This window comes from Pygocentrus nattereri, chromosome 21 (genome assembly GCF_015220715.1).
Source record: "Pygocentrus nattereri isolate fPygNat1 chromosome 21, fPygNat1.pri, whole genome shotgun sequence".
Classification (NCBI taxonomy): Eukaryota; Metazoa; Chordata; class Actinopteri; order Characiformes; family Serrasalmidae; genus Pygocentrus; species Pygocentrus nattereri.
In genome coordinates, this window is record NC_051231.1 from 9,417,907 (window position 1) to 9,437,505 (window position 19,599).

At 38.3% G+C, this 19,599-nt stretch overlaps 1 protein-coding gene across 13 annotated transcripts in view; it reads right to left on the reverse strand.

The window, feature by feature from the left end:
* dock3 (dedicator of cytokinesis 3) overlaps positions 1-19,599 on the reverse strand; it is a 210,653-nt gene that overhangs the window by 112,269 nt on the left and 78,785 nt on the right. For all 13 annotated transcript variants that reach the window (XM_017713326.2, XM_017713325.2, XM_017713324.2 and 10 more), the window contains exon 5: positions 12,182-12,278. In XM_017713326.2, the coding sequence (XP_017568815.1) occupies positions 12,182-12,278 (97 nt within the window). The remainder of the gene's footprint in view (positions 1-12,181; positions 12,279-19,599) is intronic.

Sequence of the window (19,599 nt, forward strand, 5' to 3'; positions counted from 1 at the left end):
ATATTTCTACCACCAGTTAGCCTTCCCAAACCAGGTAGCTTAAACAGTAAAAAAAAGGCTTTTAATAATTATTATTGAACATTTTAGGCCAGAGAGGTGAGGTGGAGGTGCTGCCTCTGCCATTTATAATGTGATTTCACAGTGAACACTATTTCAGACATAAACAAGACTAAACGTGCTGTTGTTGGATGCTAGTTTTCCAGTGAGTCAAGGTTTTTTAAGCCCTGGATTTTATAGGAACGAAAAAACCTGTTCAGTTTCTGTATTTCGATTTAACTGTTAACATGACGTGCCCTCCAGATGAATGTTTGCATCCCTTTTGCGCCTGAAGATGTCAGTTCTTGGCTAAGCTCTTGAAAAATAATGCAGTGAACGTTACTTGGCTAACAAACTACATGGAACTTGTTTTTTTCTAACTTTAATCAGACTAGCGATACAAAACTGATAGGGAGAAGTCTAAGATGAGCACGTTTCTTAGACATATATGAGGAGTCTATATTGGATGGTTAAATGCTAAAGTGTTTGCTAAGTAAGTAAGATAACACTGCCACAGCAGTCTCTGACTCCGGTTCGAACACATAAGGCCACTGGACGCGTCTCTCCAATAACTCATGAACTGGCACTGGCACTCCTTTCAACACACTCTGGCACTCTGTCACTAACTGCAAGCGCAGGATTTAGCCATTACTACATTCAATTAAAGCTATATGGAGACCACAGAAAGCCACAGTAGATTACATGTGGCTTGAAATTTAGACAGAGAAAAGCAGTCAGATAAACAGAGAAATAGTGACAGTCTATTACCACCAATAATTTTTGTTAGCCTTTCTCGCCACCTTGTATTTTTCAGCTCGAGAACAGTGCATTTCTGAAGGGGCAGTAAACTGATTCCAAGCATAGATGATTTTGAAATGTTCATTTCATTAAATTTAAAAGAGCAGAAGCTAAAAATGAGCATGACCTTCTTTACATGCATTCTATACAACCACTCTGCTACATGATGCTATACAGTCTCACGATGTTGTGATTCACCGCAGCTGTTTTTAAACCTATACACAGTAGCACAATGCCGACCCTGCCCCTGACCGTGTTCTGCCTAGAAAAAAGTTCTTTAAAAATGTAAAGTGTAGATTACAGAAGGAGAAGAACAAATATATAGTTTATTTAAAAAACAAATTATTTGTCTTAAAAAAATTTTTATTTCAAGTTAATTTTTATTTGATTTTTTTATTGTTTGAGACAATATGAGCTCTTTTTGGGACCGTAATCTTTTTCTTAGGATACTAAAGCCCATTTGTCAGATCAGGGGAAAAGGTTAATGTTGAACAGTTTGTTTACAACAGCATTGTTTTCTTGTTGTTCACATGTGTGAATTTTGTAATCCAACCCCAATTACATCACCCATGCACACGTTTATAGTGTGAAATTTCACTCTGCTGATATGTGTGGGTAATGCAGTTTGGGTGATGCTATTATAGGGTTGATGCAATTAAAAAAAAAAAAATCTAAGTCAAGTCTTTTCAATACTTTTTAAGACCTCAATATAACAGAATAATACCATTTCCACTTCATAACAATGCAAACATTTAAATGTGGTCTGAAAAAAATGTCTGCTTTATTAAAGCCTTTTGTCTGAAAAAACATGGATATATGCATTGACATTGCACGATCCATACAGACATTTCAGCATGTTTGACATTGGTATCAGTTTCGGTGTCCTCTTTCATCAGTCAGGCTAAATATTTTTGGCTGGCAAACTATTCTGGATAAGTTCAATATACGTAATACACTTAATACTTATATTCAACAAATATAAAATATATTCAACAAAGTCTTTAGGCAACCTCTAACTATTTAATTAGGCACATCCCTCAATCTGAGTCCTTTAATACTGAGTACCAGGTGGTTCAGATTCTGATCCACAATTTGTAGTTTTATAGATAATATAGCTGCACAATTCTGTTAAGACTGATGCTACAATGAAATCAATTGATTTTTGGATGCAGTGGACTTTTTGGTCTACCCTGTAAAATGAACATTTTATAAAATATTTTATACTTGGTTACACATTTGATGGCTCTAACTGATCATCTGGCTACTATAACCCCTGGCAAAAATTATGGAACCAAAATTATTGGAGGAAGATCTTTCAATTGTTTAATTTTGTAGAAAAAGGTTAATCACAGAGACATGCCACAAAACCATTTTTTTTCAAAATTACAACCTTCTGGCATTAAGAAAACAATAAAAAAGGAAATAAATATAATTGTTGTAGTCAGTCACAATTGTGTTTGTTGATCAAGTAGAGGAAAAAATATGGAATCACTAAATTCTGAGGAAAATATTATGGAATCATGAGAAAAACACTGTACCATTAGTACTTTGCTGCACCACCTCTGGCTTTTATAACAGCTTGAATTCTCTGAGCCATGGACTTAACTAATGACAAATAGTATTCTTCATCAATCCGTCACCAACTGTCTGTTATTGCTGTTGCCAGATCAGCTTTGCAGCTTGGAGGCTTGTCATTGACTATTTTCTTCCATTCCCATCAGAGATTTTCAACTGCATTGAGATCTGGACTATTTGCAGGCCATGCCATTCACATTATATGTCTTTCTTGAAGGAAAGTTTTCACGTCCTTTGCCAAAGGGCAAGATGCATTATCATCTTGAAAAATGAAGTCATCATCACCAAACGTCCCTTCAGCTGATGGAATAAGAAAAGTGTCCAAAATTTCAATGTAGACTTTGGCATTTATTGAAGATGTAATGACTGTCATCTCCCCCGTGCCTTTACCTGACATGCAGCCCCATATCATCAATGACTGTGGAAATTTAGATGTTTTCTTCAGGCAGTCATCTTTATAAATTTCATAGGACTGGCACCAAACAAAAGTTCCAGCATCATCACCTTGCCCAATGTAGATTCGCGATTCATCACTGAAGATTACTTTCATCCAGTCATCCACAGTCCATGATTGCTTCATTTTAGCCCACTGTAACCTTGTTCTTTTCTGTTTACGTGTTAATGATGGCTTTCGTTTGGCTTTTCTGGACGTAAATCCCATTTCTTTTAGGCGATTTCTTACAGTTCGGTCACAGACATTGACTCCCGTTTCCACTTGTTTCTCATTTGTTTTGTTGTGCATTTTCTGTTTTCAAGACATATTGCTTTAAGTTTTCTATCTTGACGCGTTGATGTTTTCCTAGGTCTACCTGTTTGCTTCCCTTTTACAACCTTCCCATTTTGTTTGTACTTGGTCCAGATTTCAGACACAGCTTACTGGGAACAACCAGCATCTTTTGCAACATTCCATCCTTCTTGAAGAAGTTTTATAATTCTCTCCTTTGTTTCTACTGACATCTCTCGTGTTGGAGCCATGATTCATGTCAATCCACTTTGTAGAACAGCTCTCCAAGGTGTGAGCACTCTTAATTAGCAGATTTAATATGATGCAGGTGATTATTTTTGAACTGCAAATTACAGAGCGATTCCATAATATTTTCCTCAGAATTTAGTGATTCCATATTTTTTTCCTCTACTTGATCAACAAACACAATTGTGACTGACTACAACAATTATACACTGCTCAAAAAAATAAAGGGAACACTTAAACAACACAATATAACTCCAAGTAAACCAAACTTCTGTGAAATCAAACTGTCCACTTAAGAAGCAACACTGATTGACAATCAATTTCACAGCTGTTGTGCAAATGGAATAGACAACAGGTAGAAATCATCTGCAATTAGCAAGATACACTCAATAAAGGAGTGGTTCTACAGGTGGGGACCACAGACCACTTCTCAGTACCTTTCTGCTTTCTGGCCGATGTTTTGGTCACTTTTGAATGTTGGTGGTGCTTTCACACTCCTGGTAGCATGAGACGGACTCTACAACCCACACAAGTGGCTCAGGTAGTTCAGCTCATCCAGGATGGCACATCAATGCGAGCTGTGGCAAGAAGGTTTGCTATGTCTGTCAGCGTAGTGTCCAGAGGCTGGAGGCGCTACCAGGAGACAGGTCAGTACACCAGGAGATGTGGAGGAGGCCGTAGGAGGGCAACAACCCAGCAGCAGGACCGCTACCTCCGCCTTTGTGCAAGGAGGAACAGGAGGAGCACTGCCAGAACCCTGCAAAATGACCTCCAGCAGGCCACAAATGTGCATGTGTCTGCACAAACAGTTAGAAACTGACTCCATGAGGATGGTATGAGGGCCCGACGTCCACAGATGGGGGTTGTGCTCACAGCCCAACACTGTGCAGTACGCTTGGCATTTGCCAGAGAACACCAGGATTGGCAAATTCTCCACTGGTGCCCTGTGCTCTTCACAGATGAAAGCAGGTTCACACTGAGCACATGTGACAGATGTGACAGAGTCTGGAGATGCCGTGGAGAGCGATCTGCTGCCTGCAACATCCTTCAGCATGACCGGTTTGGCAGTGGCTCAGTAATGGTGTGGGGTGGCATTTCTTTGGAGGGCCACACAGCCCTCCATGTGCTCGCCAGAGGAAGCCTGACTGCCATTAGGTACTGAGATGAGATCCTCAGACCCCTTGTGAGACCATATGCTGGTGCGGTTGGACCTGGGTTCCTCCTAATGCAGGACAGTACTAGACCTCATTTGGCTGGAGTGTGTCAGTAGTTCCTGCAAGATGAAGGCATTGAAGCTATGGATTGGCCCGCCGTTCCCCAGACCTGAATCCAATTGAGCGCATCTGGGGCATCATATCTCGCTCCATCCACGAACGCCACATTGCACCACAGACTGTCCAGGAGTTGGCGGATGCTTTAGTCCAAGTCTGGGAGAAGATCTCTCAGGAGACCATCCGGCACCTCATCAGGAGCATGCCCAGGCGTTGTAGGGAGGTCATACAGGCACGTGGAGGCCACACACAATACTGAGCCTCATTTTGACTTGTTTTAAGGACATTACATCAAAGTTTTTCCACTTTAATTTTGTGTGTGACTCCAAATCCAGGCCTCCATTGGTTAATAAATTAGATTTTCATTGACGATTTTTGTGAGATTTTGTTGTCAGCACATTCTACTTTGTACAGAACAAAGTATTCAATGAGAATATTTCATTCATTCAGATCTAGGATGTGTTATTTGAGTGTTCCCTTTATTTTTTTGAGCAGTGTATTTATTTCTTTTTTTAATGTTTTCTTAATGCCAGTAGGTTGGAATTTTGGGGAAAAAAAAGTGTGGCATGTCTCTGTGATTAACTTTTTTCTACAAAATGAAACAATTGAAAGATCTTCCTCCAAGAGTGGTGATTCCATAATTTATGCCAGGGGTTGTTGTTGCTTTAATACTCTGCAGTGTAATAATTCGTTTTTGATATGTGCAGTGTGGAATACAACCTTTACATTTAATTTTCCCTTTTAAAAGACTTTGACACTAAAGACATTTAGATCACTTTGTTAACTTCTGAAAACACGCCTCACTCTGAAGGTTGTGAATAATGTCTGCTTAAGGCTTTACAAGACTTTAAAGATTTGCAGGAATGCTGTATTAGCTACAAGCAAGATTTAGCCACTATGAATCTCAGTTGTTATAGAATCCCTCTGCAATGTATTTGGTCACAGAAACCTTATTGTAATAACAATAAAAATACAACACACTGGGCAGCCCTAGGTCACACATAAGTCTAAAAAAGCCATTGCATCTCCTCATGTCTTCAAGACAGCTTACCGTTGTGACAAATACTGTATATTAACAGTGACACCAGACGTCATGGACAATCATGACCTGACAAGGACTTATCTGACTAGTGTCATGACCTATTTGTGTTGTAAATATAAATGTATAGTGAATCAGGTGAAGACCTCTGCCTTTGTAAAGGTCATTAAACACTAAAATGACAGTTCGACCACAAAGACCACATGTGCATTCATCACTGCTACAGTACTGAAGAGAGTGACCTCATCGCACAAGAAAATGACCACATCCATGACGGCTGGAGCAGCTTAGTGATCAAATGGTCCATGTTGGCTCCTAGCATGCTGATGAGGTCGAGGGCGTACTGTATTTTCTCTCTCTTTCTTTCTCTCTCTCTCTCTCTCTCTCTCTCTCTCTCTCTCTCTCTCTCTCTCTCTCTCTCTCTCTCTCTCCCCCTCTCCCTCTCCGCACCCAAGTGCCACTTGGGCTGCAGGCCACTGACATGGAAGTAAGCTTCCATGACAACTTTTCACTTCTACTCTCATCAGCTCTCCATGACTCAAAACGCCATCTCTCTTTTACCTCATTATTCTGTGATTACACATTCTACCCGTGTCTCTAGCATGAAACCAAGTTCTAATTGGGCTTTGGGGAAAGTGGGGGAGGGTGGAGGGATAAATCAACCTTGAATTTAATGCAGATGTCTAAGCACTTTAGTGCACTTTAGTACCCCTCACCTACTGTCTTTCTCTCTCTGTCTCTGAAGTGAGAGGTATCTGTTGTATCAGACTGGAGGGATGATGGATGGACTGTAAATCTTGTTTCGCTCACTGTCTCTGAGGTCACTTGGACATGGTAATTGTTAAAAAGTGTGACACTTATGTCTTCTGTTCTCCAAGGTTTTTCTCGTGAGCCTGCATTTCTGAGAAACTGGGGGTCCATAAATTCTTTAAAAACATCTGCAGGTTTATGAAGAGTGAACCTTTTCAGTAGTACAAAATAGGGCTGCACAATTCTTGATTAAATGTGAATGTTAAGGTTTTGGCTTGGAATTGAGGTCAACTGGGATGCACTAGAAATGCATGGGGTGGGGTTGTGCTAAGGATTGCAGAGAGTGGCAGAAGCTTTTAAATATTTGTTCAATTCTTCAAACAACTTACAAGCTTTCAAAGTGGGAGCTTTGACCACACAGTGACCATACATCTCTTCCCCTATTGTTCATGCAACATTCAATGAGGACACTTTGGGATGCAAATGGGCATAATACCAGAATTTAGGCTGTTCTAAAATTGAATTTCTCTGAGTAACAAATAAAGATTTTCTTTGCAGCCATTATACAAACACACATACAGTAAACCTACATACAGCATACAGTAAAGTGCAGTTACACTGAATTTCAGTTTCAAATTATGGGAGAATCAGGCATTTTTGTGTGTGTGTTTTTCTTTGGTATTACAGTGTAGACCAAAATATGTTGAATTCAAAATCCCTATGTTAATACACGGTCAAAATAATTGATGTCCAATCTTTACACCATGAAGTCTGACCTACTTCATGGCTGATTTTCACCAGATATCAGTAGCTGTTGGGACACTACTTAAAAGTTGCAACAGATTGCAGAGTCACAAGATTGTAGGATGATTATCAAAACTGCTTGGACTGACTGCCCTACCAAAAGTTGTTCACCTCAAATTTCAGTTTCAGCAAATATATTGTCCTGCTGTATCTGCTCCGGTTCTCTTTAGTAGTGACAAGAGACCTGATGAGGAGAGGCATCCCAATTGCAGTACAATGTGCTGCCACCACCTTCATGTACAGACATGATGCTGTTATGCGTGTTCTTATAACTAAAAAATCTTATCCATTATATTAGTAAGGATGGTCATGGTCATTCAAACACTAGGATATTTGATCTCTTCTTAGTATCTGTTTGCTCACCTGGGTATTCAAATAAGGCAAATGTAGTTTGGAATCAAAAAATGGAAAAATTATGTATTTTCTTGTAATAAAATTTTTTTGACAACATCTTTGACGTATAACTGCAGAGACTGTCTGGCCAAAAGCAGCTGATACAAACAATCAAGCAAAACAGTGACATTTAAGTGGAGCTACTTAAGAAAATATTTTAAACACAAAGATAATTTGGTGTTCATTGTGCAACTCTGTAGGCCTGTTGAAAGTAGGCTTTGTTCAGTGACATAAGGCTAAAATAAAAAGATAAAATACTAAATCAATTAGCACAAATTTTGTGATGTTACTTTGAAAATTCAAAGCAAGATGAGAAATTACTGCAAATCTAGGTCAATATTGCCAGGACTTTTTTGAACGCTGTTTTATTCCACTTTTTAAACCAGGACATAACAGCAGCTTCTCTTATGTGTTTATTTCTTATGTACCTGTCTTGTGTCTTGTTTTTATACACTCCACTACACTGGGCAAAGAGTAAACAAACAGGAAATCTGTGAGATGGGCAGCTTCGGATCACAAAGCCAAAAATACTCCCAGGGATTCACAGCTGACTACATGCAAGTCTGAGCATTCATAATCAATGAAAGATGCAAGTGTACCATATGGCCCAAGTTCTTGTGTACTTACATCAGTTCTGTTATAAGAGACATTTTACCAACCTCAATTCATTACTCAAGGCAATCCATTAAAAATGGCTGAGGGTCAAATGAAAGTTTCGGTGTGACCGCTTCCTGACTCCTGTCTTACAAAGGCACCGATCTGGAAACCTGTCAGTCATCCCCAGTCGCAAAACCAGTGGGGCACAGTTGCTATGAACAGAGGCGTGGGCCCAGCTGGGCATGAATCTGGCATCTCCAGGCTGAAGTCAACACTGCAGGGAGCTATTATTACAAGACAGAAGACAATACCACTGCTTATCAATATCAAAAGCAGGGTAGTTATTAATAGTTCAGTCTGCTAGGATCTCATCATTTTTATGTTAAAGAGAAATTAACTATTGCTTTGGAGAGAACATTTTTTAGATTTGATTAGATTCTTTTTTCAATTTTCGAACATAATTTGGTTTGAATATCATGAGGCTTTAATAAGTGAAGATAAACATCTGCTAAAATGATGAAACAGCACTGTAATCATCTATAATTATTACCATCAATCTGGCTTTTAAACATCAAAACTAATTCAAGCCATATTTAATGGAGGAAGTTTGCTTCTTTATGCTAGCTTTCTATTAAATTCTTTTTACAACAAGTTGCAGGATGCTAGCTGCATGCAACACATTCTCAGTGCAACTAGGCAACTCTACAAAAACATTTTAAATATACTCACAAATAACAGGCAACACATTTATTATCCCCCTGCTTAGCGAGAATAGAGGCTTGTATTTTTCATATATTGCAGCAGTCTGGCGATATAAGTGTATCTGTGATGTGTTATTTAGTCTGCATTTGCATCTTCATTTCATTTTTATTTCAAGAGAGGGGTAAATCAATATCTATGTACGTAGATCAGAATATAACTGACAGTCATTCAAAAAGCTTTTTTGGTAACAAAACAGTAATGGTAGCTAACTAGGTACTTAAACTAACTGGTTATCATAACAAAAGAAACAATATTCCAAAAGAATATATTTGGTCCTCTGTTTGATTTTCTTGTCCATGATGTGTCAAATGAAATCAATCAGTTGAAATGATCTTGTTTGTTAGGGTATTTTATTGGTTCTTGGCTGTTTCATGATGGCTGTTTCTCAAAGTTTATACAGGTGCAACTGTTGCTGCTGAGTTTCAGTCAATCTTAGAGTTGCACATTTGTTCTAAGCAACTAGTTGCAAGAAAATTTACCATATAAAGCCAATCTTACTTTTACACTGGAGCTATGTAGCTAATGAAGCTAGCAAGAAATTGTCCCAATTATCATCATGCAAACTGAATACTTAATTCATCACACACTTGCCTCAAAGTTAGTATGTAGTCTCAAGAAGACTTGCTTATGTGGTTTCTGACACTACATGATATACTGTTACCTATAAAACTGGACAAAAGTACAGACATAATTCAAGCTTCAATATGACTGGAACTGCTGCTTTACCTCTCGGCTCTTAGCTCCAGTACATGGTTAAAGATAAAAGATTCAAACATTAAAAATGTCTTGACTGATTAACATTTGAAGCAAAGGGAAAGCTGTGTAAATCTGATGACCTGTCACAACGCTGCAACAAATAATTTACAAACGCCTAATTTTATCTGTATAAGCGACAAAAACATTGTATAACAGGACAAATTTGTAAAACATTGCTCATTAATTAACCAAATACATTGTTAATGCCACATTTGTCAACAAGCTCTGAGGGAAGAGGAAAAGACTTTGGGCACAGTGCCAAAAAACAGATGAAAAGTGAAAAAAATTACAACAATCAAAGAGTCAGTCACAACATTAATGGTTGCCCTGCTTCTGGATCACATGCTTTTCACAAAGCTATGCCCACAGAGCATAGCTAAATCCTCACTATCACTTTGGATGCAGCCCTTCAAATGTTCTGTTAGCTACGTTATGCAATCCAAATCATTCCGAATTAGTCATCCTTATTTCAGCCAGCCTCCAAATTAGATATTATTTTCTTTGCGCTGAATTAAGAGCCTGCTCATCTCGAGGAAGCTTATTATCAGTCCTCATGTCTCCTACAGAATTAAAGATGTCTGGAAATGTTACAGTAAATAAAAGGCACTGCGGTAGTCTTGAAATAGAAAAATAGCATTGACAAGATGTATACTTTAGTTATTTTGTCTGATTACTGCATTTGATCTTGGTGGAGGATGCCACTGACTGCTGATGAAAGACAAGTTTTTCATTTGTCTTGTGACTGTGAAAATTATACCCTGGGTTGATGAAGCATTTAAAAGGGCAATGACCTCAAACAAAAATACATAAATCCAGCACAAAAGGTCAACTGGGGATGTTATGTCAGTAGAGAGGATACATGGTGCAAGAAATCCTGTAAATCAGAGCTACTGCTACTACTAGTAAAACAAAGAAATTGCTTTAAAAAAAAACTGGCAGCTTAATTTGCTGCCTTATAAATATTACATGATTATTGCCAGATATTTATAAGTGTCTTCATAGTAAGTAAAGGAATTAATGCTGTTGGTCAACCATGGCAGGTCTTTTCTTCCGTTTGGCAGTTGAGGTCATATTAGTGATTAACTGGCCTGGAACAAACTAGGAGCCACAGCAAAGGTAGTTTCAAACATTCAAATGGACATGGTCTACTTTGAAATGTGTCTTTTTTCTTTGTTTCTTTATATTTGACAAATATTCAACTGTTGAATGCTGAGTGTAGGGTTGAGCAAGATTACCATATTCGTCATTGTTGATATTAATTAGATGGCAATATGTCACAATACGTTTGTCTGAGCATAATGTGGAAACCGTCAATACGTAAAAATACTGACCAACTACATGTTTGATTACGAAGAGCATGACTGGTCCTCTATAATGGGATTTAATGCAGTGTAGAAAATGAAATATTCAATGTAAATTATTGCATTCATAGTTTTGGTCATATTTTTTAAAACAATTATTTAACTGTTTTTCAGTTTAACAGATATCAAAAACATATCATGTGTCATGAAAATGTTGTGACTGTGTACATTCGTAATCATATATCACATTTTTGTCACTTCTACCCTAGTGTGTGCTGGAGCCAGCTCTAAATAATGTTTCAAAAATTGTATCTCTCCGCAGTGGTATACATGTCCTTTCTAAGACTAAAAAATGCTGACTCACTTCCTTCAGAGTGCCTGTGTCAATACTGTATACAGGAGCATCAAAATGGCACTGAACTAAGGCTGAATAAAACAGCCACACAGAGCTGGTTACATCACACAGGCCAAGCCTGGGAGCAAGAGAGAAACAGAGGGAGAGAAATTTGGTGGGGGACTCAGAGTCAGAGAGAGAGTCTGACTCAGAGCGAGAGAGTCATTGTCATTGTCATCACTTACACTAATGCTTAATAATCCTCAGCGGAGGCCTACATAAAGCACACTGTCAGAGCTCATACTCTTTCTATTGTGAAGAGGGCATGCTATTCACATCTTCAACAAAGCCCACAATGCTCTCTCCTGTCTGATAATTATCCAAATCATTTTAGAAGACTTTAGAGTGGTTAGCTTATAAGGCAGATTTTATAATGAGGCTCTAACCTCAGAAAAATTATCTTTGTGCCAAATGCTTTAGCCTGCCACTATTTAATGAGATGTTACCTGATAAGATGAGGCAACTCTGAATCCTTGATTCAATTAAAAGTTGAAATGGTAATGGCGAGGAAAGGATTCTGTCACTGAACACCTAAAGCATTTTCTGACGCTGAAACGATTCACATCGGAGATGAATTCCTATTGCGGACAGAGAGTTCAATTCATTCCCACAACAAAACAGCAGCATGCTAATCCAGTCGCTGAAGGGCTGTGTGCACTGCAGTGGTGGCCAGCTGCAACTGTGCTTTTGCCTGAGCCAAGATGGAGGACAAATACCAGAGTGGCTAACACTCACCACATACAGCTGTTTCCACAGCACAGCCCATTCCTGCAGGGTGGAGGTGACCTCAGTTATGACAGGGTCTTCAAGGGGCACCGCTGTCTCATATTGCCTGTATGAAACACATACAGAAAGAGAGAGATTAATGCTGGATAACATTTGAGCTGTGCAGACTGGAGTGTGGATTTGTAGTTGATTATGATTTCATCCATATTTACTGGGACAGCACAAAATCAAACAGGGAGAAATATGCCGTTAGTGAAATAATTACACTGGTATAAATGCACAAAATGTCCAATTTGGGAAAAAAAAGAAAGATTATTACAGTCTGAAAAGACAGTCTCAAATTCTAATTATAAAACAGAGCTACATTCAAAGTCATTACTTGATAAACACACACCTATAACCACTTCACAAAAACTAAATTAATGCATCAAGTCAATAAAGAATATTGGGCTCTCAATGGACTGTTACGCTGCTTGCATGGTCCAAATCTACTAATGAATGAAGAATTGAAGGTTTTGTTGACAACTTACTTTCTTAACAACTAGGCTAAAAGATAAGCCAAACAATGGCAAGCAGGCCAAACCTCTCCTTTATTAACACTGTTAGGCTTTTACATGTCCATGTTTTTGGTAGATCTGCCTTTAGCAGTATTAAACCCCGTGTGGAAAAATGATTGTTAACTAGCTTATGTTATTTAACACAATACAGTAAATTGCATATAGGCACTAATGAAAGCTGGCATTATTGTTGGGATGGAAAAACTGGTAAGCAAAAACTGCTTATATGGTGAAGATGCCTGCATCACATGCTATACCTGCCATATGTTAATGATTACATAACAAACAGTTAAAAGGTTCATGAAATGATTTCAGTATACAATGATAGGTGGCTGAAAGTACTTGTCCTCTGTCAGCGGTTTATGGGTGCAGGGCAACAACAGTTCATTCTACACAAACAATGCTTCTTGTTGGAAAAATGTTTATTGAGATAATTATTAATTATAACTTGAATTATTCATTGAAAATCTTTATTATTTTAGACTATTCTATATAGCCACTATTGTATAAAAGCAGAAGACAGAGTGGATGAGCAGGTATCTTGTCACGCTTCAGGCGGATTCGGACTGCAGTTCACAGAATGCATTGGGAGATCAAATGCATGAGCAACGTCCCTCGGACTCAGAGTCCAGAACGGACTCCATTGCCCACAATCCCTCAGGAGATCACATGACTTTGGACAATCGCTCGCACACCTATCAGCGCTCGTAGTCCCCTGATTATTAATACCGTGCATCTGTGTTTGTTGTCATATGACTCATTTAGCCTAATATTTAAGCCCGAGCTTTAGTCATAGTCATTGTGAGGTATTGCTTCTTTCTGGACATACTAAGTGCTTACTGATCTGTTTGTTACTGCCTGTTATGACCCATTCTTTGTTTTTCTGACCTTTTTGTACCTTTGCCTGCTTGTCTTTGGATCTGTGTTTTTGACTTTTTTGGCTTGTTTCTTCGACCACGATTTCTGCTCTCTCTCTTGGTTTTGGCTGCCGGGTGTTATGATCACTTCAGTGATTCTCTGGTGCTTTTTGGTTACGACCCATGCGTGTTTGTTGACCACACCTTTGCTGAACGTTAATAAAACCCTGTTTGCATTTTTCATTCGCAAGCGTCTGAATTTTGTGGCACTGTCACATATCTGCAAACATTTGGACATATAGTGTATTTAAACAGTAATGAAATGCAACCACTACACATTGATGCATTTCACATCCTTCAGAAATAAAATAATAACCCATGTAAGGCCATGTGTTAGTGATTTTACCTTGGGTAAAGTGTGTTAGGCACAACGTGAAGCACTGAAAATGTATTATACTTATAAAGGTGCGAAATGCATCACAGCATTATGATTTTTTTCCAGAATGGTAAATTTAATGTATAGTCTATATGAAGGACTGTCCAAAAACAACACCAAAGACCTGGTGAACATTTGCAGCTATTTTCCATTCCTGCTTCTTTTGTTCTTGTCCTACTTTTGTCCTTTTTCAGACTGTGCAAGGCAGACTGACTGGTCTTATCAAGCCTGCTTTATCTGTACAAGTTTTCAAACTTATGCCTGCAGAAGCGAGAGTTAATTGGGCTTCCAGGGACTAAGTGTATGTGTGCAATTTTTCACTCACAAAAAAATCTGATTTCATATTTTCCAAGTCAAGTGTACCATGCTGTCAAGAACACACTGTCAAGGATGTGATTAAAAGTCTGAGATTGTGTGACTGTATCTCTAGTTGGACTAACTATTATAGCTGACATAAGCTAGGACCAGAAACAACTAAAGAGATATTTTTCTGTTATAAGTGTTATCTTGGCAAACCTACATGCTGGCATGTAATGCAATGTAAGCTCATTAGCTCCTCTACATCTGACACCTTTACCCACAGTGGTTTAACACAGTAAAAATACCCCTTAAGTTTAAGGCAACTCCATATCAACAAATGAAGGGGACACTTTGGACCATTTGGGAGATAAACAAGGGTGAGCATTATCCATCCATCCATCCATCCATTTTCTAAGCCGCTTCTCCGTCAGGGTTGCGGGGGGTGCTGGAGCCTATCCCAGCAGTCGGGTGAGCATTATGTTGCAAAAAAAAAGTCTACAGAGTAAGTCATAGAAGTCTCCGTCACCTTAATCTCACTGTGATCCAAATGCTGGCTGTTAACATAGTCACAGTAATGCTGATGAAATGCATGCATGACTTCACGAAATATTTCTTGGTTATCATCAAATCTTTCTTATCGCCTCAGCACAAATACACAAACACAGAGAAACTTATCAGAATGAAAACAGATATGGATACACAAGATTATCTGAGCATACAGGTATCTGAATTCATTTTGAGTTTAAACAGGGTTAAATATTGAACTTGGTGTGAGAAAGTGAACATTCACTAATATAATACTGAAAACCCCTACACAGGCTAGCAAAAATAAGCAATATTGCTTTGGTGGAATTTTTTAATATATAAACAGGGAAAAAAGGCAAAAAAATACTAGACTGTCTCACTTTTTCTTGATTTTTTGTTTGTTTTTTTCCTGCTACCCTTAATTACCATTTGATAGGAGAGAGACAACAACTTGGTTAACTTGCTACTGTTTTCTCACAGCCCACTCCTAATTTTTAGACCCATTTATTTAGTGCTAAATGGGCATCACCATTAGCAATCAGTAACAGGGGTTTTACTGAGTTTCATATTATGACATACATTCACACTACAGTACTGACATACTATAGCGTAGGGTAGATTATAATACAGTATAAGGTGCTTGCCCAGGCAGGGGATCAATCATCATGTGTGCCTACAGCAGAGCTGAACCACAGAGCTCAACCTAATATCACCTATTATTACAAAGCAAGATATTTTAGTTGAAACAAAAAAACAGGCTCTAGGAGGTACTTACTCTTCAAAATAATTTTCTTCCAGGAAAATATGCATACATGTGAGAATTTATCTCTTGCACAAAAAGCCACATACAGACACACAGACATCTACTGTCACTAACCTAACCTGAACCTAACCTGAAGGGCAGCTGAATCCATGTTGACTATCAGAGAAGATGAACGTCAATCTAATCTGAGTAATGAACACATTACTTTCACCTTGCTTCTTAAAGGATGCCACTGTAGTGTGCCAGTACATCAAAACACTGCCACGTTTGACTGGAAACAGGTGTGCAGCTATTCCTTTATCTGCCATAGGGTATTAATGCTGTATTTAATGAAGTGCTAAACTTTCTGCTTTGAGAATATGTGCGGTTGATCCCTCTCGGATCAATTCAGCACATCTGTGAACGTCTATCACATGATTATATTCATTAACATCTATTATAGCAATAAAATTCATAACACATTAATGTATCTATTACAGTAACAGTTCCCCCAAAAATCAAAACTAGTCAGTTGAGGAAGATTAATTGCAAGCTTGTGAAAACAGATCAGCATTGTGTTTTTTACATAATGTTAACTGGACCACGCTAAGTATTGTGCTTTCATGTGTATTTGCTTGTATGTGCTTTTAGAGTTTGTGGAGTGGTAAAAGTTGTCTGGTAGGTCCAGCAGCAGGGATGTAACCATATTGTTACAAATTGTACTGCAACGTGTCATGCTGTATTGTGACTATCACATTAGCTTTGAGCTAGCATACTAGCTTGTAGCTAGAGAGTCAGAACAGAACACTAGAGTGCACTGATAAAGCTCTGAATATGCTATTAAACTGAAAATTAAACATTAACATATTACCATAAGGCACATTTTCAGCCACTTCTTTTTGTTGCTTTGAAAAATGTATTGAATCGAGACACCACTGTATTGTATCAATTAAATTATTAATTTTGTGGATCACTGCATCCCCACCCAGCAGAGGTCACTTTATTGACCTCTAGCCCATGTGAAACACTGGCTTAATAACCAATAACAGAAAGGTAACAGGTGAGTTAGTACAAATGGATTTCTCCACTACCGATGCTTTACACGAGTTTATGTGAGCAGATATCAAGAAGGAAAACAACTGTTTTACAATCGCTCAGTTGGTGACAGAAGAGAATCTGTGTCCGCCTGATATCACAATGCATTTGTCCCTAGAGGGGGCTGCATAGGCTGTTGTATTCACATTCATTTTCCTTATCACTACTTCCTAAAATAGGCTGCATTACAAAGAAGGGAAAAAAATCGAGAAAGAAATGACAAAGTGCACTCAAGTACATCACACTGCACTTGAACAAGACTCTTGGGGATGTAATGTGTGGATTGGGTGTGTGCGTTTGTGCGTGTATATGTGAATAAAAGTATCTGTCAGTGTACCACAGTGTTACGCACACCTGTGAGAAAGGAGAAGATATGAAAAACTCAAACAATCAGCAAAGGCTTGGTTACTGACAGCTCCTGATGTTCAGATTTCTAAAGTTCTTGAAAGTGTGCTCCCTGTGGGAGTTACAACCTGGAATTTTCCTCTTCTCTCTTTGCGCACACACACACACACACACACACACACACACACACACACACACACACACACACACACACACACACTCACATAATGTCTTGTCTGCATGCAGAGCACATAGCATATTGTATCCCAAGTGCCTTGTTCAAGTGCAATGAAATGTAGGATGAGTGCCTGGTCTAATGCATAGTAATGTTTGATGTGTTCCAACCTACAAATATACAGTGAAATATACTGTACGAATCATTTAATACAGAAGGTCATAGTATATGTACACGGTACTCCCTAGAACCTCTATAGCAAACCCTATAGAATTTTTATATACTGTCTTCAATCTGTTGTCTCATACTGTTTGATTTACCAAATTAAATAAAGAATTTAATTTGCAGAGGAAATTACTGCACACATTATGCTTTAAATAAGCTGAATTACTCAGAGGAACTTTTCTTCGTGATTCTACTAGGAAAAGTCAAAATGTCTGACAAACCCTATAATTATATGCACCCTTTTCTAAAGATGAATTCACCTGAGTCTTTTATGGCATAAATGTCAAACAGAATAGCTGATTAAGAAGCAGAAAGGTCAACAAGCCATTGAGAATTTGTTAAAAAGCAGCCAAAAACTGGGTCGGTAAGAGTCTGAAATAAACCACCAGCTCTAGTACTATTTCTAAAAGCAGAAACATTGGGTGTATTCAGTCATTCTGGCCCAAAAATGTCTGCCTATTGATGACATGATGTTATCACAGCAGTGCTGCTGGAAAAGAATCAACATGTTTCTAATGTCATTTTTTACTAGCAAATAAAATGGCCACAGAAACATGCAGCATTTACTGCTTTTTTCCATCAAATGTAGTGCCCACAAACTCTATTTTATATGGAAACAATAACCAACCCTGATGAGAAAATATGGTCCCAGTTGTTATGATTGTGAATATACCAATGCTATGGTCAGCAATTTTTCAGAAAGATCATTATAGTTACAAGGGCTGGGCCATTAAATTAAATAGTTACACTGCACATTGTTTTATTTCCCACATCCTACTGTCTGAAGTTTTCCTACATTTGTCAGCTTTGGTATAAAGTTTATGACTTAAGATATCTGTAATGAACATTAACCACAATAATTAAAAAAATGACTAATCAGTAAATGGAATAAACAGCTATGATCTCAGATAAGGTATTCTTAGAACAAATAAAACTTGACAAGTGTAAAAAGATTCTAAAATATTCTCCCCCAGATATGAAATCTAAACCACCAGAGACCCCAAGAGAGCCCACTAACAATTTTTATCTTCATCAAATAAACATGAGTGTTTAATCAAATCAATTGAGTGTTTTTGAGTACATGTGGGTTGGATGCTTGAAAGCACTTATACTTTCAGATTTGCCTAATTAAAAAGCACTCATTCCAAGAATACAATAACAAAAGAATATTACCGTTATTTATCAACATATATTTATGTGATTGTCTTTGAATTGGAATCTGTTTTGTGAATGTAAATATAAAGGAAACCAAGCTGAATAATTTAGACACAATAAAATATAATTAGTCCATTGATAAGAAAGTGTGTGTGTGTGTGTGTGTGTGTGTGTGTGTGTGTGTGTGTGTGTGTGTGTGTGTGTTCACTAGCATGCATGTATGTGGGTGTTTCACTGCACGGATGGGTTAAATGCAGAGGTCTGATTTCACAGTGTGCAAACACAGTGACAAAATGGTTGTTAATTCTAATGATCCAACTTTGACTCTTTCAATTCTTTCTGCCTTCTTCTGCTACAGCTCTAACGAGGAATGATATCCCAATATGAGCATTATTACTAATATGTTTTCCCCAAATCTCTTCAATCTCTGTTTGAATCTCTTCTTGCATTCAGAAGACAAAGAATACGTCCAAAAGTTTGTAGACATCTGCTTATCCAAAACGTCTTCTGAAATCAAGAGTATTAACAGGGAGTTTGTTCCCCTTTTTGAAGCAGTAACAGCTTCTACTCTTCTGGGAAGGCTCTACGCAAGAATTGCTATGTCAGCAATGAGTGCAAAACGGCCGAATTGACTAATTGGGAGTGTCAGACATCTACTGTGTGAGTGTCTCCTATGTTTCCTCCAAGACACGTGGAACTAGCCACTGTATCTTGGAGCAGAGCGCAGTCTCTACAATTGAGTGTATATGAGCTGACAAACTTGCGAGTATGACCAGCACTGTAGTAGAGAGGAACAAGGCCATGTTGGGATTCAAACTCAGGGCCACAGTAGGAAGAAACCTTCTGAGGGAGCAGTGCACCTCACACCGTGACAACACATATGCTTGCCAGTGCTAGCCAATCATAAACATACTCTTTATTGAGAATTTAAGGGCTAGCAGCACTAAGTAGTTGTGGGGTCTGCATGGAGAGCAAGTTAAAATCATTGATTTTGTGGTAGATTTAGAAATCATCT